General features: G+C 39.2%; 1 protein-coding gene across 3 annotated transcripts in view; it reads left to right on the plus strand.

The window, feature by feature from the left end:
* tmem132e (transmembrane protein 132E) overlaps window positions 1–25,439 on the plus strand; it is a 1,017,037-nt gene that overhangs the window by 837,790 nt on the left and 153,808 nt on the right. For all 3 annotated transcript variants that reach the window (XM_062048945.1, XM_062048944.1, XM_062048943.1), the window contains exon 3: window positions 23,291–23,431. In XM_062048945.1, the coding sequence (XP_061904929.1) occupies window positions 23,291–23,431 (141 nt within the window). The remainder of the gene's footprint in view (window positions 1–23,290; window positions 23,432–25,439) is intronic.

Here is a 25,439-nt window from a genome sequence, read left to right on the forward strand (position 1 = left end):
CACTAAAGCATTCACATGTTGCACAATGAGATGTAAACATGGGATTATGTGTACATTCATGTAACTTTCTGTTTGCAAAATATATCTTTATTAGTATTTCTTTAATATAACAACATTTTATGGTTACGGTTCGGGTTCGGGTTCGGTGAATGCGCATATGAAACTGGTGGGGTTCGGTACCTCCAACAAGGTTAAGAACCACTGAACTAGGGGAACATAAGGGTTAGGGTTACTAATAAGCAATAATTCTGAGGTTATTGAGGGAAGACTCTTAGTTAATGGCTTACTGGTTGTATAATAAGGCCATGCAGAATAAGGCATTAATAAGTACTTAATAATGACCAATATGTTATTAATTTGCATGTTAATAAGCAACTAAATAATGGTGAATGTGTTCCCCATACTAAAGTGTTACCAAACATGAGTTCATTAATTCACTTCAGTAGCTTGGGCTGCTGCCCCCGCGACCCGACTTCGGATAAGTGGAAAAAGATGGAGTGATGGAAACGTAGTCACTAAAAACCGGAACACTCACATTCTTCGTCCCGCATAACCTGACACAACCGTCACCTTTGTTGATTATGTGTACATTCCTGTAACTTTCTGTTTGCAAAATATATCTTTATTAGTATTTCTTTAATATAACAACATCATTTTATGATTACGGTTCGGGTTCGGTGAATGCGCATATGAAACTGGTGGGGTTCGGTACCTCCAACAAGGTTAAGAACCACTGCACTACGGGAACATATAAGGGTTAGGGTTATTAATAAGCAATAATTCTGAGGTTATTGAGGGAAGACTCTTAGTTAATGGCTGACTGGTTGTATAATAAGGCCATGCAGAATAAGGCATTAATAAGTACTTAATAATGACCAATATGTTATTAATTTGCATGTTAATAAGCAACTAAATAATGGTGAATGTGTTCCCCATACTAAAGTGTTACCAAACATAATGAGTTAATTAATTCACTTCAGTAGCTTGGGAGAGGGGAGTCCGGGCTTCTCTGCTTGGGCTGCTGCCCCCGCGACCCGACTTCGGATAAGTGGAAAAAAATGGAGTGATGGAAACGTAGTCACTAAAAACCGGAACACTCACATTCTTCGTCCCGCTTAACCTGACACAACCGTCACCTTTGTTTCACTTCCACGACCCCTAAAGCCGGAAAACTGCTGAATGGTCAGGAAAATAGACTGTTTTTAGAAAATCTAGTGCAGGGGTCGGCAACCTTTACCACTCAAAGAGCCATTTTGGCAAGTTTCACAAATTAAAGAAAATAATGGGAGCCACAAAAAAAAATGTTAAATTTAAAATGAAAAACACCGCATACAAAGCTTAAATTGCTTTGTGCTATGTTAACCAGGGGTCTCCGACACACGCACCGGCACGCACCTTAATATGGAAATTTGATATTAGTGCGGCCCGCGTGTTTTGAATGAATGGCGCTTGATAGCATCATACTTAACAATCCTCTCATTAATTCCGGGAGACTACCGAATATCAGGGCGTGATGGCACTGCTTTTGGCGCCCTCTACAGTCTGCCCAAACAGTGTACCTGCTCGACCACATGTAGAATGCAGCTTCAGCTTGCTCACGTAAGTGACAGCAAGGCGTACTACTTCAACAGCCACACAGCTTACACTGACGGTAGCCGTACAAAAACAACTTTAACACTGTTACGTTACAAATATGCGCCACACTTTGAACCCACACCAAAAAAGAATGACAAACACATTTCTGGAGAACATCTGCACTGTAACACAACATAAACACAACACAACAAATACCCAGAATCCCATGCAGCCCTAACTCTTCCGCTCAACCGACGCACGGAGGGGGGGAGGGTTGATGTGTGGGGGGGGGGGTTTGGTGGTAGCGGGGGTGTATAATCTAGACCGGAAGAGTTAGGGCTGCATGGGATTCTGGGTATTGGTTGTGTTGTGTTACACTACCGTCAGTGTAAGCTGTGTGGCTGATGAGTAAGTATGCTTTGCTGTCTCCTACGTGTGCAAGTAAAAGCTACATACAACATGTGGCCGGGCTGGCACGCTGTTTGTAAATGCTATAGAGGACAATTACTGCAGTGCATTTAGGGCACGCCCCTTTATTTAATAATTAGAGTGAAAATAGGATTATAATTGCCCTTGGAGTTTTCATAGAGAAGCACTGAGATCCACAAGTCTCCTGGGAAAATCGGAGGGTCGGCAAGTATGCAGCTGGGCCGCATCAGAGTGGTCAAAGAGCCGCATGCGGCTCCGGAGCCGCAGGTTGCCGACCCCTGGTCTAGTGTTTACTTTTGTGTGAGTGTGTGTGTGTTGCATTTCAAAAATACGACAAACGACATGTCACTCCGCACTTAAAAGCTCCGAGTACAAAGCAGGCGACGGACAACTAAAAAAACTGCACTTAGTTTGAATTATGCATATCCCGATGGAATGACATTTGTTGTGTCTTCAGCGGCACAAAGTGTCCCCGCAAAAAAAAAAAGCTTCTTCCTTAAAGACTGCGGCGGGAAAGAGCTTTACCGTCCAAATTTAGTTGTGCTGAGTCGTCGCAAACGCAACGGGGGTCGTCGGAGTGCTTCTCGGCCATTCAAGTGCTGACATTTCGCTTGTTTGCACACTCCGCGCCGCTGAAAAGGACAACGGCGTGGCCCGTCGCCATCCGTCGCGGGACACCGCCGTCCAAATGTTGATTTTACGACGTCCCCGCGCCGCAGGCGGGAAAGCGTGCCAAACAGCAGCGGCCGATGCGCGGGCTGCTGGCAAACACGGGAGGCCTTGCTGTCGTTTGATAACGTGGGACGCGCTAGGTGAGCGAGACATGAAGTCCTCGTCGCCATGATGAAAAAGCCGCCCGCCTCCCGTCTAATGTGACCTTTCATAACGAGTACAGGGGAGGCTTGTAATTAGTACCTCCCAGCCGTCCCGAGGGAGGCCCGGGCTATTTTTAATCACTTTAGCATTAGTTGCTTTCCACGAGCCGCCAGTCTAATTGGCAAAAATGAGCGGAAATGTTTCCTCGCATCCCAAATGTGTGACATTTCGCAGCTTCGGGGGTTTGCCTCAGAGTGGAAGTTTCTCCCTTCCCCGGAGGGGACACGTCCACAAACAAACCACTGATACTGATTTCGCAAAAATGTCAAAGTGGTAAAAATACGTAAAAAAAACAAAAATCTGGCAGCACAGTCGCTAGAGTTGTTTTCTATATAAATAACAGTGGTACGGTTTTTCCATCTACAGCAGCGGTTCTCAAAAGTGCCACCTCAGCTCTCCAAGTACCATAATGACTAACATTAAAATACAGTAGCGTAGTAGGCCTAAATATTTATTAAAAACAAGTCAGAGGTGTTATTTAACAAGCATATGAAATATTTTTTGTGTACACAGTTTGAACAGTTTGAATATCGGAAAATAAAAGACTGTACTTTAATCAAGTGATTTTTTTTGGGTGGCGTACCACGCAGTGGAGCCTGCGTACCACTAGTGGCACACATATCACAGTTTGAGAATCAATCTACAGTCATGCAATGTAAAAACAGCAACCGTAGATTTTACGGTAAAAAAACAAAAACTGCTAGCTCCGTTTTCAGGATTACCTGTAAAAATACCAGTGGTAGCATTTTTCCATTTGCAGTATTATGGTAAAATTCTGGCATTTCAGTCGCCAGAGTTTTAATGTAAAAGTAGAAGTGCTACCGCTTTTCCGTCTACAGTAATGCACTGTAAAAATGACGGTCGATGATTTTACAGGTAAAAAACAGCGCTCAGTCGCCAGAATTTTACCGCGAAAATCAGTATTGGTGCAGTTTTTCCATTTACAGTAATTTGTTGTAAAAACCTGCGCAAATGTTATGGTAAAATTCTGTCACCTCAGTTGCCAGAATTGTACTGTCAAAATAGAAGGGGTACCGATTTCCATCTACAGTAATGCACTGTGAAAACAACGGTGGAAGATTGTACCGTGAAAATTTTTTTTACAGTGCACTGTAAAAACGACCATAGATTTTACGGTAAAAACATAGGTCAGTCGTCAGAATTTTACTGTAAAAATAACAGTGGTACCGTTTTTCCATCAACAGCAGTGGTTCTCAAACTTTTTTCACCAAGTACCACCTTAGGAAAAACTTGGCTCTCCAAGTACCATAATGACTAACATTAAAATACAGTAGCGTAGTAGGCCTAAATATTTATTAAAACAAGTCAGAGGTTTTAATTAACAAGCATATTAAATATTTTTTGTGTACACAGTTTGAACAGTAACACTGTTTGAATATCGAAAAATAAAACACTATACTTTCATCAAGTGATTTTTTTTGGGGGGGGGGGGCGTACCACGCAGTGGAGCCTGCGTACCACCAGTGGCACACGTACCACAGTTTGAGAATCAATCTACAGTCATGCAATGTAAAAACAGCAATCGTAGTTTTTACGGTAAAAAAAAAATAAAAAAATTGCTTGCTCAATTTCCAGGATTATTCGTAAAAATACCAGTGGTAGCATTTTTCCATTTGCAGTATTATGGTAAAATTCTGGTATTTCAGTCGCCAGAGTTTTAATGTAAAAGTAGAAGTGCTACCGCTTTTCCGTCTACAGTAATGCACTGTAAAAACGACGGTCGATGATTTTACGGTCGCCAGAATTTTGCCGTGACAAATAGTAGTGGTGCAGTTTTTCCATTGACAGTAATTTGTTGTAAAAACCTGCGCAAATGTTATGGTAAAATTCTGTCACCTCAGTTGCCAGAATTGTACTGTCAAAATAGAAGGGGTACCGATTCCCATCTACAGTAATGCACTGTGAAAACGAGATTGTACCGTGAAAAAAAAAATTACAGTGCACTGTAAAAACGACCATAGATTTTACGGTCAAAACAGAGGTCAGTCGTCAGAATTTTATTGTAAAAATAACAGTGGTACCGTTTTTCCATTTCTCAAACTTTTTTCACCAAGTACCACCTTAGGAAAAACTTGGCTCTCCAAGTACCATAATGACTAACATTAAAATACAGTAGCGTAGTAGGCCTAAATATTTATTAAAAACAAGTCCGAGGTTTTATTTAACAAGCATCTGAAATATTTTTTGAGTCCACAGTTTGAACAGTAACACTATGTTTGAATATCGTAAAATAAAACACTGTACTTTAATCAAGTGATTTTTTGGGGGGGGGCCTACCACGGAGTGGAGCCTGCGTACCACCAGTGGCACACGTACCACAGTTTGAGAATCAATCTACAGTCATGCAATGTAAAAACAGCAACCGTAGTTTTTACGGTAAAAAAAACCAAAAAACTGCTTGCTCAATTTCCAGGATTATTCGTAAAAATACCAGTGGTAGCATTTTTCCATTTGCAGTATTATGGTAAAATTCTGGCATTTCAGTCGCCAGAGTTTTACTGTAAAAGTAGAAGTGCTACCGCTTTTCCGTCTACAGTAATGCACTGTAAAAACGACGGTCGATGATTTTACGGTCGCCGGAATTTTGCCGTGACAAATAGTAGTGGTGCAGTTTTTCCATTGACAGTAATTTGTTGTAAAAACCTGCGCAAATGTTACGGTAAAATTCTGTCACCTCAGTTGCCAGAATTGTACTGTCAAAATAGAAGGGGTACCGATTTCCATCTACAGTAATGCACTGTGAAAACAACGGTGGAAGATTGTACCGTGAAAATTTTTTTTACAGTGCACTGTAAAAACGACCATAGATTTTACGGTAAAAACATAGGTCAGTCGTCAGAATTTTACTGTAAAAATAACAGTGGTACCGTTTTTCCATCAACAGCAGTGGTTCTCAAACTTTTTTCACCAAGTACCACCTTAGGAAAAACTTGGCTCTCCAAGTACCATAATGACTAACATTAAAATACAGTAGCGTAGTAGGCCTAAATATTTATTAAAACAAGTCAGAGGTTTTAATTAACAAGCATATTAAATATTTTTTGTGTACACAGTTTGAACAGTAACACTGTTTGAATATCGAAAAATAAAACACTATACTTTCATCAAGTGATTTTTTGGGGGGGGGGGGGGCGTACCACGCAGTGGAGCCTGCGTACCACCAGTGGCACACGTACCACAGTTTGAGAATCAATCTACAGTCATGCAATGTAAAAACAGCAATCGTAGTTTTTACGGTAAAAAAAAAATAAAAAAATTGCTTGCTCAATTTCCAGGATTATTCGTAAAAATACCAGTGGTAGCATTTTTCCATTTGCAGTATTATGGTAAAATTCTGGTATTTCAGTCGCCAGAGTTTTAATGTAAAAGTAGAAGTGCTACCGCTTTTCCGTCTACAGTAATGCACTGTAAAAACGACGGTCGATGATTTTACGGTCGCCAGAATTTTGCCGTGACAAATAGTAGTGGTGCAGTTTTTCCATTGACAGTAATTTGTTGTAAAAACCTGCGCAAATGTTATGGTAAAATTCTGTCACCTCAGTTGCCAGAATTGTACTGTCAAAATAGAAGGGGTACCGATTCCCATCTACAGTAATGCACTGTGAAAACGAGATTGTACCGTGAAAAAAAAAATTACAGTGCACTGTAAAAACGACCATAGATTTTACGGTCAAAACAGAGGTCAGTCGTCAGAATTTTATTGTAAAAATAACAGTGGTACCGTTTTTCCATTTCTCAAACTTTTTTCACCAAGTACCACCTTAGGAAAAACTTGGCTCTCCAAGTACCATAATGACTAACATTAAAATACAGTAGCGTAGTAGGCCTAAATATTTATTAAAAACAAGTCCGAGGTTTTATTTAACAAGCATCTGAAATATTTTTTGAGTCCACAGTTTGAACAGTAACACTATGTTTGAATATCGAAAAATAAAACACTGTACTTTAATCAAGTGATTTTTTGGGGGGGGGCCTACCACGGAGTGGAGCCTGCGTACCACCAGTGGCACACGTACCACAGTTTGAGAATCAATCTACAGTCATGCAATGTAAAAACAGCAACCGTAGTTTTTACGGTAAAAAAAACCAAAAAACTGCTTGCTCAATTTCCAGGATTATTCGTAAAAATACCAGTGGTAGCATTTTTCCATTTGCAGTATTATGGTAAAATTCTGGCATTTCAGTCGCCAGAGTTTTACTGTAAAAGTAGAAGTGCTACCGCTTTTCCGTCTACAGTAATGCACTGTAAAAACGACGGTCGATGATTTTACGGTCGCCGGAATTTTGCCGTGACAAATAGTAGTGGTGCAGTTTTTCCATTGACAGTAATTTGTTGTAAAAACCTGCGCAAATGTTATGGTAAAATTCTGTCACCTCAGTTGCCAGAATTGTACTGTCAAAATAGAAGGGGTACCGATTTCCATCTACAGTAATGCACTGTGAAAACAAGATTGTACCGTGAAAAAAAAAATGACAGTGCACTGTAAAAACGACCATAGATTTTACGGTCAAAACATAGGTCAGTCGTCAGAATTTTATTGTAAAAATAAGAGTGGTACCGTTTTTCCATTTCTCAAACTTTTTTCACCAAGTACCACCTTAGGAAAAACTTGGCTCTCTAAGTACCATAATGACTAACATTAAAATACAGTAGCGTAGTAGGCCTAAATATTTATTAAAAACAAGTCAGAGGTTTTATTTAACAAGCATATGAAATATGTTTTGTGTACACAGTTTGAACAGTAACACTATGTTTGAATATCGTAAAATAAAACACTGTACTTTAATCAAGTGATTTTTTTTGGGGGGGGCCTACCACAGAGTGGAGCCTGCGTACCACAAGTGGCACACGTACCACAGTTTGAGAATAGATGATCTACAGCAGGGGTCCCCAAACTACGGCCTACGGGCCGGATCCGACCCCCCAGCATCCAAAATCCAGCCCACGGGAAGTCCCAAGTTAAAAGAAAAGTGTTAATTTTTTATTTTTTAATTTTTTTTAATTTTATCTTTCCTTTCTAATCCATTTCATACCGCTTGTTACTCTCGGTGTCTCATAGCCGCTCAGGCAAATCATAATAAATGACAAAACGGATTAACTCGCTGGAATATAAAGACAATATATATATATATATATATATATTAGGGATGTCCGATAATGGCTTTTTGCCGATATCCGATATTGTCCAACTCTTTAATTACCGATACCGATATCAACCGATACCGATATCAACCGATACCGATATCAACCGATATATACAGTCGTGGAAATAACACATTATTATGTCTAATTTGGACAACCAGGTATGGTGAAGATAAGGTACTTTTTTTTAAAAATTATAAAATAAAATAAGATAAATAAATTAAAAACATTTTCTTGAATAAAAAAGAAAGTAAAACAATATAAAAACAGTTACATAGAAACTAGTAATTAATGAAAATGAGTAACATTAACTGTTAAAGGTTAGTACTATTAGTGGACCAGCAGCACGCACAATCATGTGTGCTTACGGACTGTATCCCTTGCAGACTGTATTGATATATAGTGATATATAATGTAGGAACCAGAATATTAATAACAGAAAGAAACAACCCTTTTGTGTGAATGAGGAGGGAGGTTTTTTTGGGTTGGTGCATTAATTGTAAGTGTATCTTGTGTTTTTTATGTTGATTTAATTTTAAAAAAAAAAAAAAAACCTTACCGATAATAAAAAAAACGATATATATATATATATATATATATATATATATATATATATATATATATATATATATATATATATATATATATATAGCCCGGCCCCCGGCCAAATTTTTTTAACCCAATGCGGCCCCCGAGTCAAAAAGTTTGGGGACCCTTGATCTACAGCAGGGGTGGGCAATTCATTTTCACCGGGGGCCGCATAAGCAACCCGAGCACTGCTGGAGGGCCACACGACAATATTTCAATTAAATTTTGCTCAGTATTATTTTTGATATACCGTAAGATAAATAATAATGATGATAATAATAATAATAATTAATAATAATAATAATAATTTAATTTAACCTAACTTAACTTTATACAAAAGCAGATTGCTTTTGATGGTCACTTTATCCTGCATTATCCAACATTTTTCCCCGTCAGATTTGGACAACCATCTGTTGTTAAAAATAGTTTTTAATCATATTTATTTTATATAGTTTTTTATATTGGTTTTATATGTAATTGTTTTTTCTTTTTATTCAGTCATTGGTGGAGCTAAGGATAATATTTGAATATTGTTTTTAATATTGTTGTGCAGCACTTTGGAAACATTTTGCTGTTTAAATGTGCTATATAAATAAAGTGGATTGGATTGTCACACCTGCCAGCTTGTCCCAACACGCATTTACCTCTGTGAACAAGTCATTACCCGTGGTTGTCTCTTTAATTGACTGCATCAGAGCTCTCATCCAAAGTTAGCGAAAAACAGTCCATGTCTCCGGGCATTATCAGCGCAACAAAGTCCAATAAGCACTCCTTAATAAACTCTCCGTCAGAAAACGCCTTACTTTTTCTGGCGCTTTTGTGAGAAATGACGAAACTTGTCCTGACGGCTGCATCTCTGGGGGTGTGAAATATGGCACAAAGTCCTTGCTGGGTTTGCAGTTTTACCATCAACGCATCAGCCTCCCTTGCGCGCGCTTCATCAGACACATTCCGGTATATTCCCTCGTGTTTCTTCGTGTGGTGGCGATTAAAATGATATTTAAACACAGCAAGCTGTGTACCACACATTTAGCACACGGCTTTACCATTAATTTATGTAAAGAAATACTTGGCAGTCCATGTCTTGTTGGAAACACGCCATTCCGCCATTCACTTGTCTCTATGCACCTTCACTCACAGGTTCCCCCCGGACATACGGCATAAATAACACATTTCAAAATAAAAGCAGCACAGTTGTATTGCGCGCACGACATAGATGTTTTTTAAACTTTATTTTGTCATTTGTAATTGCGCCGTTCAATTCACTCACAATCGCACACGCGCATACTGTCCACACGGAAGTAATACAAATAACGCTTTTCAAAACAAAAGCAGCACCGTTGTATTGCACACTCGACATAGATACTTTTTGAAATTTATTTTGTAATTTATGATTGGCCTCACGCGGGCCGGACAGGGATGCGCAAAGGGCCGGATGCGGCCCGCGTGCCGTACAATGCCCAGGTCTGATCTACAGTCATGCCATGTAAAAACAGCAACCGTAGATTTTACAGTAAAAAAAACAAAAACTGCTAGCTCCGTTTCCAGGATTATCTTTAAAAATACCAGTGGTAGCATTTTTCCATTTGCAGTATTATGGTAAAATTCTGGCATTTCAGTCGCCAGAGTTTTACTGTAAAATTAGAAGTGCTACAGCTTTTCCGTCTACAGTAATGCACTGTAAAAATGACGGTCGATGATTTTACAGGTAAAAAACAGAGCTCAGTCGCCAGAATTTTACCCTAAAAATCAGTAGTGGTGCATTTTTTCCATTTACAGTAATTTGTTGTAAAAACCTCCGCAAATGTTATGGTACAATTCTGTCACCTCAGTTGAAGGGGTACCAATTTCCATCTACAGTAATGCACTGTGAAAACAACGGTGGAAGATTGTACCGAGAAAAATAAAATTACAGTGCACTGTTAAAAACGACGACCGTAGATTTTACGGTAAAAACAGAGGTCAGTTGCCAGAATTTTATTGTAAAAATAACAGTGGTACCGTTTTTCAGTTTGCAATAGTTCAACGTAACAAACGGTAAATTTTGCGGAAAATTTCTGTCAGCTCAGTCGCCAGAATTTTACTGTAAAAACGAAAATGGGAGTTTTTCCATTCATATTAATTCAGTGTAAAACAACCGTTAATTTCTACGTAAAATCCTGCCGCTATAGGTGGTATTGCTTTTCCATCTACAGTAGTGCACTGTGAAAACGATGGTCAGAGATTTTACCGTAAAAAAAAACATTACAGTGCACTGTAAGAACAACAACCATAGATTTTACGGTAAAAACAGAGGTGAGTCGGCAGAGTTTTATCGTCAAAATAACAGTGGTATCGTTTTTCAATTTACAATAGTTCAATGTAACAAACTGTAAATTTAGCGGAAAATTTATGTCAGCTCAGTCGCCAGAATTGTACTGTAAAAACGAAAATGGTAGTTTTTCCATTTACATTAATTCAGTGTAAAACAACCGTTAATTTTACGTAAAAAATCTGTCACTCAGTTGCCAGGATTTTACTGTAAAAATAGAGGTGGTACCGCTTGTCTATCTACTGTAATGCACTGTGAAAACGACAGTCGAAGATTTTACTGTAAAAAAAAACAAAACAATTACAGTGCACTGTAAAAATGACGACCATAGGTTTTACGGTAAAAACAGAGCTCAGTCGCCAGAATTTTATTGTAACAATAACAGTGGTACCATTTTTCAATTTACAATAGTAAAACAACCGTTAATTTTACATAAAAAATCTGTCACCTCAGTCGCCAGGATTTTACTGTAAAAAGTAGAGGTGGTACCGCTTTTCCATCCACAGTAATGCACTGTGAAAATAACAGTCGTAGATTTTACGGTAAAAAAAAAAAAACGGGCAAATTAGTCTCCATCATTTTATTGTAAAAATAAAACTGGGGCAGTTTTTCCGTTTAGAGTAATTTGGTGTAAAAGTGACTGTAAATTTTACAGTAAAATTCTGGCAGCTCAGTCGACAGAATTTTAATGTAAAAAATATAATTGGTACTATTTCTTCCTTTACCATATTGCACTGCAGAAACAACAACTGAAGATTTTACAGTAAAAAAGAAAACAACTGCCTCCTCAGTCGCCAGAATTTTACTGTAAAAATAGCAGTGCAGTTTTTCCATTTACCGTAATTTGTTGTGAAAACGTTATGGTAAAATTCCGTCACCTCAGTTGCTGGAATTGTACTGTCAAAGTAGAAGTGGTACCGATTTTCCATTTACAATAATGCACTATGAAAATAACGGTCGTAGATTTTACGCTACTTTTTGAAAATAATATATATAATATTTCAATGTAAAAAAAAACCTTCGTTAACATTACTTTGCTACAAGCACAAACATCGTAAAAATTTTGTTTTTTTGTTGGTTTTATACACTGTAAAATCGGATATAATATATCCTCCAAAGAACCAACTGCATTGTGTTTTGCATAACAACAAAAGAAAAAGACCAAAAAACCCAAATATCCAGTGCAAAGGACAATCCTAGAAGTAAAGACCGAAGTACGTAAAAACTACCCTGGACTCTGAATGGCAGAAATCACTAAATTATTAATGACAAATTGTCATTATCCCCAACGAGGCTATCTGTTACAAGCTACTGATAGAATTACATTTGACTGTCTCACAGGTGAAACCGAGGTAAGATCGGAACGTTGTTTTCCCGCGTGTGTCACCTGAGGGGAATCTTTGGCAAGATTGATGATCAGAACCGCTCCACTTCCTTTTTCTTTCCCCCAATCGGGCCTTTTGTTCTAACATTATTCCCCTCAAGTCGAGATAAAACTTTTTTTTTTGTTTCGCATTTGCGTCGGGGGAACTATTACCAGGTGTCCCAAAGGGGCTGGAAACCGATTGAATTGACTGCCTTTTGAAATGATTCAATGGAAATATATATTTTTAACAGGTGGCGGGGGGAAAAAAAATCACACTTTTAGAAATGTATGAGACAATCAGTCGTGGTTACATCTTTCTTGTCGTTAAATGTCTGGTTGAATCAAAACCAACCCAAGGATCTGTAATGGTGGACGCGAGTTGTCGCCCTGGCCGTGGTCATGCATCATTTGGAGGGGTCAAGGGGGGTCCGGCTCCGTGCAAAGTGTTTCAAAGATGACTTCATCAGCTACTCGGATTTCTGGTTCCCAGAGAGACGTCGTATATATCGGGAAAATGAGCTCCCACTGTCTCGTCTTATCTTTCATTAGAGACCGTGAGGTCACCGCCGGGCTAGACGAGCAGATGAAACACGATGATAGTCCGCTACTACGTTTAGGTACAAACACTAGGGCTGGGAATCTTTGGGCGGCACTGTCAGGTTCAAACACCGATGACATCTATTAAACAGACAAGAAGCAAGGAATTAAACAGAGACAGGATTCAATTTGGCTCAATGAGGAGAAATGCGTAGACCTGTACCCCTGTACAGTGTCGTCCCACTCTCTGACGGAAGGTGGCACGCCTCCTCTTTTAGTTGGACTTTCCCTGATTACATGGCAACAGCTGTTTCTAAAGGAAGGGGGGTCGTAAACAGCCGTTGCCCTCGGTCACAAAACAGTTCAAAGAAAAGATGCCTGGAGCTTGCGTTAGGTCCTGCTTTCTCTCCGCTTTGTAGACTTGGGTCAGGACAAAATCTTCCTGTGGATTACAATAGATCAAAGAAACTGACCCCTTCCTGTCGCTTCCCATCGTACACAGTGGAGTTTTACAAGCCTTCTGCTTGGTAAGATCAAAGACAGCATTTGTCTGCTCGCCGGGAACTCATTGAAACACAAAGTTTTGTGATAACTTAGATACAATTATTCTGACAGGCACACAAATCGATTCTTGGGTAACGATTAGATTCAGAATCGATTGTCAGTTCAAAACGATTCTCGATCAATACTTTTTTAATAACATTGGGTGCCAGTTCTATGATCAACTACATTCCTCCATAAAATAGCTGAAAAGATAGGTATTACATTAAAGAAACCTGGTTTTGTTTAGTAAAATTCTACCCAACGATTTAATAAAGTCAAATACAAATAAGGCAACAAGAGAAGTATCCTACACTTCTCTTTTCTACCATACCATACCAATTTTATTTATAAAGCCCTTTAAAAACAACCACAGTTGAAGAACAAAGGGCTGTACACACCAAAGAAATACAGGCAAACGACAGACTAAAAAATAGCATTTAAAACCGAGGTAAAATACAAATTGAAAAAGCAAATACAAATTATCTTAAGAAGAATTTATTAGAAAAAAGCAGTTAAAAACAGCTAAAAAAGTTAAAAACAGTTTAAAGTCTCTTGCTGGGTTAAAAGCCATTGAATAAAAATGGGTTTTAAGAAGGGTCTTAAAAGTAACCAAAGAAGGGGCCTGTCTCTTCTAAAGTAAATCTGCACTGCAGATATGATCATCTAAATCGTGGGTGTCAAAGTCAAGGCCCGCGGGCCGGTTCTGGAATGAATTATCTAGGATGATATTTGATTAGTATTAGAACCGGCCCAGACGCACGTATTGGATGCACCAACTCCCAGGGGGTGATCAAGGGTGATTGGTCAAATGCAGAGAATAATTTCGCCACACCTAGTGTGTGTGTGACAATCATTGGTACTTTAACTTGAACTTTTCTAACCACAAGGCCACTGAGCAGGTCAATAGAAATTTGGGTAGCACTTTAATATGGGGAACACAATATTCACCATTAATTAGTTGCTTATTAACATGCAAATTAGTAACATATTGGCTCTTAACTAGTCATTGCCTTATTCTGCATGGCCTTATTATACAACCAGTAAGCCATTAACTAAGAGTGTTCCCTCAATAACCTCAGAATTATTGCTTAACCCTAACCCTAACCCTTATGTTCCCCTAGGATTTCGACCTCTTCATAGCACAGAGACGGCCCTTCTTAAAGTTATAAATTACATCCGTCTAAACACAGACTGGCAAAACTTCAGTATTAATGCTATTGGACCTCAGTGCTGCATTTGACACTGTCGACCACTCAATACTTTTGGACAGGTTGGAAAACTGGGTGGGGATCTCAGGCACAGTTTTAAGCTGGTTCAAGTCATATCTACAAGATAGGAACTATTTTGTTTCCATTGGTGACTTTGTATCAGAACCAACCAACGTAACGTGTGGAGTCCCCCAAGGTTCAATCTTGGGGCCGACTTTATTTAACATCTATATGCTCCCACTAGGACAAATCATGCAAAAATAATAACATTGACCATCATTGCTATGCCGATGACACCCAAATCTATGTAGCGCTATCACCAAATGACTATCGCCCCATAGATCTTCTGTGCCAGTGCATTGAGCAAGTCAAACACTGGATGTGCCAAAATGTCCTACAACTAAATGAAGATAAAACTGAGATAATTGTTTTTGGTGCTAAAAAAGAAAGGTTTAATGTCGTCCAACACCTTCAATTACTGTCCCTGAAAACCTCAAATAAAGCCAGAAATCTTGGGGTTATTTTAGATTCTGATTTACATTTCGACAGTCACATCAAATCAGTAACAAAATCGGCCTACTATCACCTCAAAAATGTAAAAAGACTTAGAGGGCTCATGTCAGCTCAAGACTTTGAAAAACTTGTACATGCCTTTATTACCAGTAGGCTAGACTATTGTAATGGTCTCCTTGCAGGTCTTCCCAAAAAAACTGTCAGGCAGCTACAGCTTGTTCAGAACGCTGCTGCTAGAGTTCTAACAAAGACCAAAAAATGTGAGCACATTACAGTAATTCTTAAATCCTTACATTGGCTCCCTGTACATCAGAGAATTGATTTCATATAAATCACTACATGGTCTAGGGCCGAAGTATATTACTGATATGCTCCCACTATATAAGCCCTCTAGATCACTAAGATCTTCTGAGACCAATCTGTTAGCGGTTCCCAGAGTAAACTCAATCAAGGGAGCGCATCATTCAGTCACTATGCAACAAATAGCTGGAATAAACTTCCTGAAGATGTCAGACTTTCCCCAACTCTGACTACTTTTAAAACTAGACTGAAGACTTTTATGTTCACCTTAGCTTTCAGCTAAATCTTTTAATCTTTTAACTTTTAACGTCCGCACTGTTTTTATTTTTATTGTCTGCATTTTAATTTTGCTTTTATTTTCTTTCATTTCACTTTGTTGTCTGTGAAGCACTTTGAGTCTGCCTTGTGTATGAAAAGCGCTATACAAATAAAGTTGCCTTGCCTTGCCTTGCCTTGCCTAGTGTCCAACAAACTGTAAATAAGCAACTAATTAATGGTGAATATGTTCCCCATACTAAAGTGTTACCGAAATGTGTAATTTTCCTGGGATAGTGTGTATAAAGTAGTGTCGTTTGAGCGTTACAGAGTGTTAAAGGCCTACTGAAATGAAATTGTTTTATTTAAACGGGGATAGCAGATCCATTCTATGTGTCATACTTGATCATTTCGCGATATTGCCATATTTTTGCTGAAAGGATTTAGTAGAGAACAACGACGATAAAGATCGCAACTTTTGGTATCTGATTTTAAAAAAAGCCTTGCCCCTACCGGTAGTAGCGTGACGTAGTCAGTTGAAAGGCTCCTCACATTTTCCTATTGTTTTCAATGCAGCTAGAGCGTTTCGGAGCGAGAAAGCGACAATTACCCCATTAATTTGAGCGAGGATGAAAGATTTGTGGATGAGGAACGTTAGAGTGAATGACTAGAATGCAGTGCAAGACATATCTTTTTTCGCTCTGACCGTAACTTAGGTACAAGCTGGCTCATTGGATTCCACACTCTCTCCTTTTTCTATTGTGGATCACGGATTTGTATTTTAAACCACCTCGGATACTATATCCTCTTGAAAATGAGAGTCGAGAACGCGAAATGGACATTCACAGTGACTTTTATCTCCACGACAATACATCGACAAAACACTTTAGCTACAGAGCTAACGTGATAGCATTGTGCTTAACTGCATATAGAAACAAAATAAATAAATCCCTGACTGGAAGGATAGACAGAAGATCAACAATACTATTAAACCATGGACCTGTAAATACACGGTTAATGCTTTCCAGCCTGGCGAAGGTTAAAAATGCTGTTGCTAACGACGCCATTGAAGCTAACTTAGCAACGGGACCTCACAGAGCTATGATAAAAACATTAGCGCTCCACCGACGCCAGCCAGCCCTCATCTGCTCATCAACACCCGTGCTCACCTGCGTTCCAGCGATCGGCGGAAGGACGAAGGACTTCACCCGATCATCCGTGCGGTCGGCGGCTAGCGTCGGCTAGCGCGTCTGCTATCCAAGTCAAAGTCCTCCTGGTTGTGTTGCTGTAGTCCGCCGCTAATACACCGATCCCACCTACAACTTTCTTCTTTGCAGTCTTCATTGTTCATTAAACAAATTGCAAAAGATTCACCAACACAGATGTCCAGAATACTGTGGAATTTTGAGATGAAAACAGAGGTTTTTTGTATTGGATTCAGTGGGGTACCAATACTTCAGTTTCAACGATTGACGTCACGCGCAAACGTAATCAAATATAGACGTTTTCAACCGGAAGTTTAGCGGGAAATTTAAAATTGCACTTTATAAGTTAACCCGGCCGTATTGGCATGTGTTGCAATGTTAAGATTTCATCATTGATATATAAACTATCAGACTGCGTGGTCGGTAGTAGTGGCTTTCAGTAGGCCTTCAATGCAACCATTAACAATGCAAACTTTACAGATTGCACAAGAGCGCCTGAAAAGAAAACAGTTTAGCGGAATTGGCGACTCCGTGTGTACGTCGCCTCCGCTTCACGTTCCGCGGCGTTCTTAATCATTAACCAGCGTTAACACCGATCAACGGGAAGTCTGATTCCGCGCGGTTACTCCCCCGGGCTCATTTAGCAAAATGAACGAGCGCGTGTCGGGGAAAAAGCGGCATGCAGCAGATTTGCGCAACATATATGCACGAGGATAATGATGTTGATAAATATGCGGCGGTCCTTGCAACGCACGGCGAGTGGAGCTAGTGAATTTTAATAGTGTTCCTCATCCTTAAGGGGGGCGGCCGATGCCCTGCAATAAGGTGTAATTATCCTCTGTTATGCTAAGGTATTCTTGCAGGCTTTAATAATCAGGCAGCAACTGGGTCGACTTATTATTTTCACCTATTTATATTTGCCTCACACGTAAGATGAGGGCTGATTTGTTGAAGCGTTACATATTTCTGTTTTATCCGCGCTCTGTCAGCTAATTTACCTAATGAGAGGCGCAATAAGAAGAAACAGTGCTCCAATAGCTGCAACCTGTGCAAGCAGGAATTAACCTTTTCTGTCGGTCGACCGGGGGGGTGGGGGGGGTAATGGAGGGCTCTGTGGCGCTGCAGGTGGAGGGGTTCTTGTCGCACACGCCCTAATTAATTTTCTCCATGACAACATGAAAGCTGTTAAAAAAACAACCATGTAATTGTCTTTTGGAGGAACAGCAACTCAATTTGGGGATGCAACAAATAGCATTTTTTTGTTTTTGCGCTTAACGGCCAGGCCCAACCAAAAAGGCTGACTTCCTGTTTGTTTCCAACTGTGGGTTCTTGATAGAGATGTCCGATAATGGCTTTTTTGCCGATATCCGATATTCCGATATTGTCCAACTCTTAATTACCGATACCGATATCAACCGATACCGATATATACAGTCGTGGAATTAACACATTATTATGGCTAATTTTGTTGTGATGCCCCGCTGGATGCATTAAACAATGTAACACGGTTTTCCAAAATAAATCAACTCAAGTTATGGAAAAAAATGCCATATTTATTATTGAAGTCACAAAGTGCATTGTTTTTTTTTAACATGCCTCAAAACAGCAGCTTTGAATTTGGGACATGCTCTCCCTGAGAGAGCAAGAGGCGGTTGGGGATGGGTGGGGTTGGTGGGGGGCGGGGTTTAGGTGGGGGGGGGTGTATATTATAGCCTCCCGGAAGAGTTAGTGCTGCAAGGGGTTCTGGGTATTTGTTCTGTTGTGTTTATGTTGTGTTACGGTGCGGATGTTCTCCCGAAATGTGTTTGTCATTCTTGTTTGGTGTGGGTTCACAGTGTGGCACATATTTGTGACAGTGTTAAAGTTGTTTATACGGCCACCCTCAGTGTGACCTGTATGGCTGTTGACCAACTATGCCTTGCATTGTGAAAAGCCGTAGATATCATGTGACTGGGCAGGCACTCAAAGGCAACATGAACAACTGAAATGCATCCAATACTACATACAGATAATGTGTCATGAGACATGCAAAACTAAATTATATACAAAGAAGATAAAAGTAAAGGATATTTAATGAGCTCAAATATTCCTACAAATGAGGCATGATGATGCAATATGTACATACAGCTAGCCTAAATAGCATGCTAGCATTTATTAGCTTGTAGTCACGCTCTGACCAAATATGCCTGATTAGCACTCCAACAAGTCAATAACGTCAACAAAGCGCACCTTTGTGCATTCACGCACAGTATAAAACTTTTGGTGGGCAATATGAGACAAAGAAGGAGTGGAAGATTTTACATGTAAACAAACTGTTATGTTTGTATTTTTCCCCCCATCTTTTTCCATTTTCAATCCTTTTTTTAAAAAATTCTCCAGGGAGCCACTAGGGCGGCACTCTCCCTACGTGCGAGTGCACAGTGGTGTTGTAAAAATATACATACATTTTACTTTTTGAAACCAATACCGATAATTTTGAAACCGATAATTTCCGATATTACATTTTAAAGCATTTATCGGCCGATAATATCGGCAGTCCGATATTATCGGATATCCCTATGAGGCATGATGATGCAATATGTACATACAGCTAGCCTAAATAGCATGCTAGCATTTATTAGCTTGTAGTCACGCTCTGACCAAATATGCCTGATTAGCACTCCAACAAGTCAATAACGTCAACAAAGCGCACCTTTGTGCATTCACGCACAGTATAAAACTTTTGGTGGGCAATATGAGACAAAGAAGGAGTGGAAGATTTTACATGTAAACAAACTGTTATGTTTGTATTTTTTCCCCCATCTTTTTCCATTTTCAATCCTTTTTTTTTTTAAATTCTCCAGGGAGCCACTAGGGCGGCACTCTCCCTACGTGCGAGTGCACAGTGGTGTTGTAAAAATGTACATACATTTTACTTTTTGAAACCAATACCGATAATTTTGAAACCGATCATTTCCGATATTACATTTTAAAGCATTTATCGGCCAATAATATCAGCAGTCCGATATTATCGGATATCCCTAGTTCTTGAAATATCGTAATGATTCGTGAAAGTTGGTGGCAAGGGCGTTTTTTGTTTTCTTTTTTGTTTTAATGGCAGCACGGTGGTACAGGGGTTGGTGCATGTGCCTCACAATACGAAGGTCCTGAGTTCAATCCCAATCGGGATCTTTCTGTGTGGAGTTTGCATGTCCTCCCCGTGACTGCGTGGGTTCCCTCCGGGTACTCCGGCTTCCTCCCACCTCCAAAGACATGCACCTGGGGATAGGTTGATTGGCAACACTAAAATTGGCCCTAGTGTGTGAATGTGAGTGTGAATGTTGTCTGTCTATCTGTGTTGGCCCTGTGATGAGGTGGCGACTTGTCCAGGGTGCACCCCGCCTTCCGCCCGAATGCAGCTGAGATAGGCTCCAGCGCCCCCCGCGACTCCGAAAGGGATAAGCGGTAGAAAATGGATGGATGATTGGAGCACATACTTGTTGGTCACAAAAAAATCATTCATGAAGTTTGGTTCTTTTATGAATTTATTATGGGTCTACTGAAAATGTGAGCAAATCTGCTGGGTCAAAAGTATACATACAGCAATGTTAATATTTGGTTACATGTCCCTTGGCAAGTTTCACTGCAATAAGGCGCTTTTGGTAGCCATCCACAAGCTTCTGGCAAGCTTCTGGTTGAATTTGTCACTACGCTTCTTGACAAAATTCAGTTCAGCTAAATTTGTTGGTTTTCTGACATAAATGATAAATGATAAATGGGTTATACTTGTATAGCGCTTTTCTACCTTCAAGGTACTCAAAGCGCTTTGACAGTATTTCCACATTCACCCATTCACACACACACACACACATTCACACACTGATGGAGGGAGCTGCCATGCAAGGCGCTACCAGCACCCATCAGGAGCAAGGGTGAAGTGTCTTGCCCAAGGACACAACGGACGTGACTAGGATGGTAGAAGGTGGGGATTGAACCCCAATAACCAGCAACACTCCGATTGCTGGCACGGCCGCTCTACCAACTTCGCCACGCCGTCCCTGGACATGGACTTGTTTCTTCAGCATTGTCCACACTTTGGGACATTCTAAAACCTTAATTCTAGCCTGATTTAGCCATTCCTTTACCACTTTTGACCTGTGTTTGGGGCCATTGTCCTGTTGGAACACCCAACTGCGCCCAAGACCCAACCTCCCGGCTGATGATTTTAGGTTGTCCTGAAGAATTTGGAGGTAATCCTCCTTTTTCATTGTCCCATTTACTCTATGTAAAGCACCAGTTCCATTGGCAGCAAAACAGGCCCATAGCATAATACTACCACCACCATGCTTGACGGTATGCATGGTGTTCCTGGGGATTAAAGGCCTCACCTTTTCTCCCCCAAACATATTGCTGGGTATTGTGGCCAAACAGCTCCATTTTTGTTTCATCTGACATCACATGGACAAAGATAAGACCTTCTGGAGGAAAGTTCTGTATGTAAACATTTGACCACGACTGTGTATACTTGCAGTGTGTATATAAAACGTTGATGAGTGTTTTTTTTATCATCTTTAAAAAAGTTTTTTTTTTGTCTCTCATAATGATTGTGAAAGATTCCTTTAAGTTCCCCTTTAAGGCCCTGATAAACGTGAGTAAACATGCAGAATAATAAGCATGTAGGTTCCAATGGGGCTAATTAAAGGCCTACTGAAATGATTTTTTTTTATTTAAACGGGGATAGCAGATCTATTCTATGTGTCATACTTGATCATTTCGCGATATTGCCATATTTTTGCTGAAAGGATTTAGTATAGAACAACGACGATAAAGATTGCAACTTTTGGTATTTGATTAAAAAAAAGGTTTGCCCCTACCGGAAGTAGCGTGACGTAGTCAGTTGAACATATACGCAAAGTTCCCTATTGTTTACAATGATGGCCGCATGAAGTGAGAGAGATTCGGACCGAGAAAGCGACAATTTCCCCATTAATTTGAGCGAGGATGAAAGATTTGTGGATGAGTAAAGTGCAAGTGAAGGACTAGTGGGGAGTTGAAGCTATTCAGATAGGGAAGATGCTGTGAGAGCCGGGGGTGACCTGATATTCAGCTGGGAATGACTACAACAGTAAATAAACACAAGACATATATATACTCTATTAGCCACAACACAACCAGGCTTATATTTAATATGCCACAAATTAATCCTGCATAAAAACACCTGCGTGTTTGTTATGCTAGCTCCTAGCTCCTCTGCTAGCTCCTAGCTCCATAGAACACGCCAATACAATTCAAACACCTGATCAACACACACAATCACTCAGCCCAAAAGACCGTTCACCTAACCCAAGGTTCATAAAGCTTATATATTTTAAAAAAGTTACGTACATACGCAAAAAAAAGTTGCGCACATACGGTCAAGCGATCAAATGTTTAGAAGCCAAAGCTGCATACTCACAGTAGCACGTCTGCGTCTTTGTCATCCAAATCTAAGTAATCCTTGTAAGAGTCTGTGTTGTCCCAGTTCTCTACAGGCGTCTGTGTATCGAAGTCAAAAGTCCTCCTGGTTAGAGTCTCTGTTATCCGAGTTCTTCCATCTTGACTGCATCTTTCGGGAATGTAAACAAAGAAGCGCCGGCTGTGTACTGTTGTTGCTGACTACGTTCGAAAAATACGTCCATTTCGCACCGACAACTTTCTTCTTTGCTTGCTCAGCTTCCTTCTCCATAATGCAATGAACATGATTGCAACAGATTCACGAACACAGATGTCCAGAATACTGTGGAATTATGAAATGAAAACAGAGCTTTTTCGTATTGGCTTCAATGTGGAAGGCATACCCGTGTTCGCCGGTCTACGTCACGCGCATACGTCATCCTCAGAGGCGTTTCGAACCGGAAGTTTAGCGGCAAATTTAAAATGTCACTTTATAAGTTAACCCGGCCGTATTGACATGTGTTATAATGTTAAGATTTCATCATTGATATATAAACTATCAGACTGCGTGGTCGGTAGTAGTGGGTTTCAGTAGGCGTTTAAGGCCCTGATAAACGTGAGTAAACGTGCAGAATAATAAGCATGTAGGTTCCAATGGGGCTAATTAAACATGACCTAGGAATGTATTTTGGTGGCGTCCAGGTGTCAGTGCTTGATAACAACATCCTGTAAAAGGGCCGGCGGAGACGAGAAGCGAGCTTTGTAGATTTGATTCCACCCACTCTGACCCGGGCGAGTCCGAGCCGTCTGCTCTTATTTATCTCCCGGCTGCCATCGCCATTCATCTCACTTATTGATTCATCTGCGGAATTGCTTTCGCCATGACGCAATGCGCGCGGGGGGGGTGGGGGTGGGGGTGGCGACCCGCCCACACACGGAGAGGCCGCTCACCTCCGACCCCGGACATAAATAATTTCCTGCGATAAAATTGACCCGTCTTTCTTGCAGGGTGAAGGCCAAGAAAGGGGTGAACCTGATCCAGACCAAGTCGAAGAACGCCCAATGGAAGGTGGAGTGGGAGGTCCTGTCGGGCGCCAAGCATTCCATCACCACCATCGACGTGAGCAAGAACAGAGGCGTTAAACAAGGGTGAGTCTCGCTAATTCACTCAACTCTGAACGCTCGCCCTAGAGCAGTAATTATGGCAGCTTCTAGGGGGGGGAAAAAAACCAAAAACAACAACAAAACTTCTCGCCTCATCCATTATTTAGACGACAGCGTGAGGAGATGTTGCAACACCTGTCTGACACCAAAACATCCGAAATCGTGTCGGTGCTGAGAGCCGAGCATGAAAAAGTAACGTTTATTCATGTTATCTTTACAGCAGAGCCTTTTAAATGTTTAATGGCAGCAACAGTTTGACCCTGGGACAGATCAAAGTCATTTTTGTCATTCCCTCTGGGAAGAATGACGTCTAATTATATTGCTTGAAAGTCATCTACACTTCTCACAGCCCCTACTTTATTCAATTCTTACATTAAGGGATTGCTATGATATGCTGTGATTGACTAATTATCAACCCCTGTTATTATTTTCTCATTTTTATCTATAACTTCTGGGAATGTACAGTACAGGCCAAAAGTTTGGACACGCCTTCTCCTCATTCAATGCGTTTTCTTTATTTTCATGACTATTTACATTGTAGATTGTCACTGAAGGCATCAAAACTATGAATGAACACTTGTGGGGTTATGTACTTCAATAAATATTGATCAATAAATAGTCTTACAGTATTTAATTCGATAATTTTTTCCATGATTTCTAACACGACAAAATGTAACATAAAATTGAAAACAATCATGATAATAATCATCACAATAACCTAAACTGTACATCTAAAAAGTAGTTGTGTTTCTATTTATCTATTTTGTACGTTACATTTCATCATGCTTAATGGCAGAATTATGGCTAAATAGTAGAAATAGTTCTGTTATTTTGCTGGCTTTGTTCATATATAGTTGCAACACTGTCCCTTGATTCAGAAATTAAGGAAAAAATAAAAAATATTATCTTTTTTGTTTTTAATTATATTTTCAATTATGTTTAAAAATAATGAAAACAACTTTAAATAAAATACAAAACTTTAAAAAACTATTTATTTATAATTAGTTATTAATATTTATTGTTAGTAGTAGTAATGTTCTTTAACTAGACTTAAATTTGTTTAAGACCGGCAACATCGCTCAATGCTTAAAAAAATAAAATAAAATAAAATAATTAAATAATGTCAAGATTATTTTGCCAGATTTTTGTATATATTCAATAGAAGCTCACGTAATAAAAAAAACAAAACAGAAAATGTTAAATAATTTTTTATATTAATGTTATTCTGAGTAGTAGTTGTTGTAGTAGTGTTATTTTCCTAGATCTGATCATATTTAGTAGCAACACGAAGCACGGGACAAAAATGAAGGAGATAATAAAATTGTTATATTATCAGTATTGTTTTCAATTTAATGTTACATTTTGTCGTGTTAGAAAGCATGGGAAAAATTATGAAATTAAATACTGTAAGACTATTTATTGATCAATATTTATTCATTATTTTTAATAATAGTAGTTATTTCACTCAATTTTTATTTACTATCAACAATACTGAGAAAATCGTATAATGTAAGGATTATTATTATTCAATGTCAATCAATCAATCAATCAATGTTTCTTTATATAGCCCTAAATTATTATTATTATTCTGTAAAATGTTACCATATTTCATTTTAAAAAGAAAAGAAAATATTGTAAAAAATATTGTTGTATTATAAATATTATTATTAATAGTTGTATTCGTACGATTATTAAACATATTGTTATTGTTTTATGGCTACATTTTGTTATATTTATTTGCATCACTCCGTGCAAAGAAAAATATTGGGAAAACTGTTACCTCTGTTATTCGTTTCAATAGTATTGTTATTGTTACATTTTTTTTTAGATTTTTAGATTTTAGCAGCACTGTCTACTTTAAAAAATAAATAATAATAATAAAAAATAATAATTGTGTGTGTGTGTGTGTGAGTAAGTAATTAAGTGACATAGAAAAATGTACAGATACTGTCAATTATTAGCTCTATTATGGAATCCTGCATTGAATAATTCA

The sequence above is a fragment of the Entelurus aequoreus genome, linkage group LG05, assembly GCF_033978785.1.
Source record: "Entelurus aequoreus isolate RoL-2023_Sb linkage group LG05, RoL_Eaeq_v1.1, whole genome shotgun sequence".
In the NCBI taxonomy this organism is placed as follows: Eukaryota; Metazoa; Chordata; class Actinopteri; order Syngnathiformes; family Syngnathidae; genus Entelurus; species Entelurus aequoreus.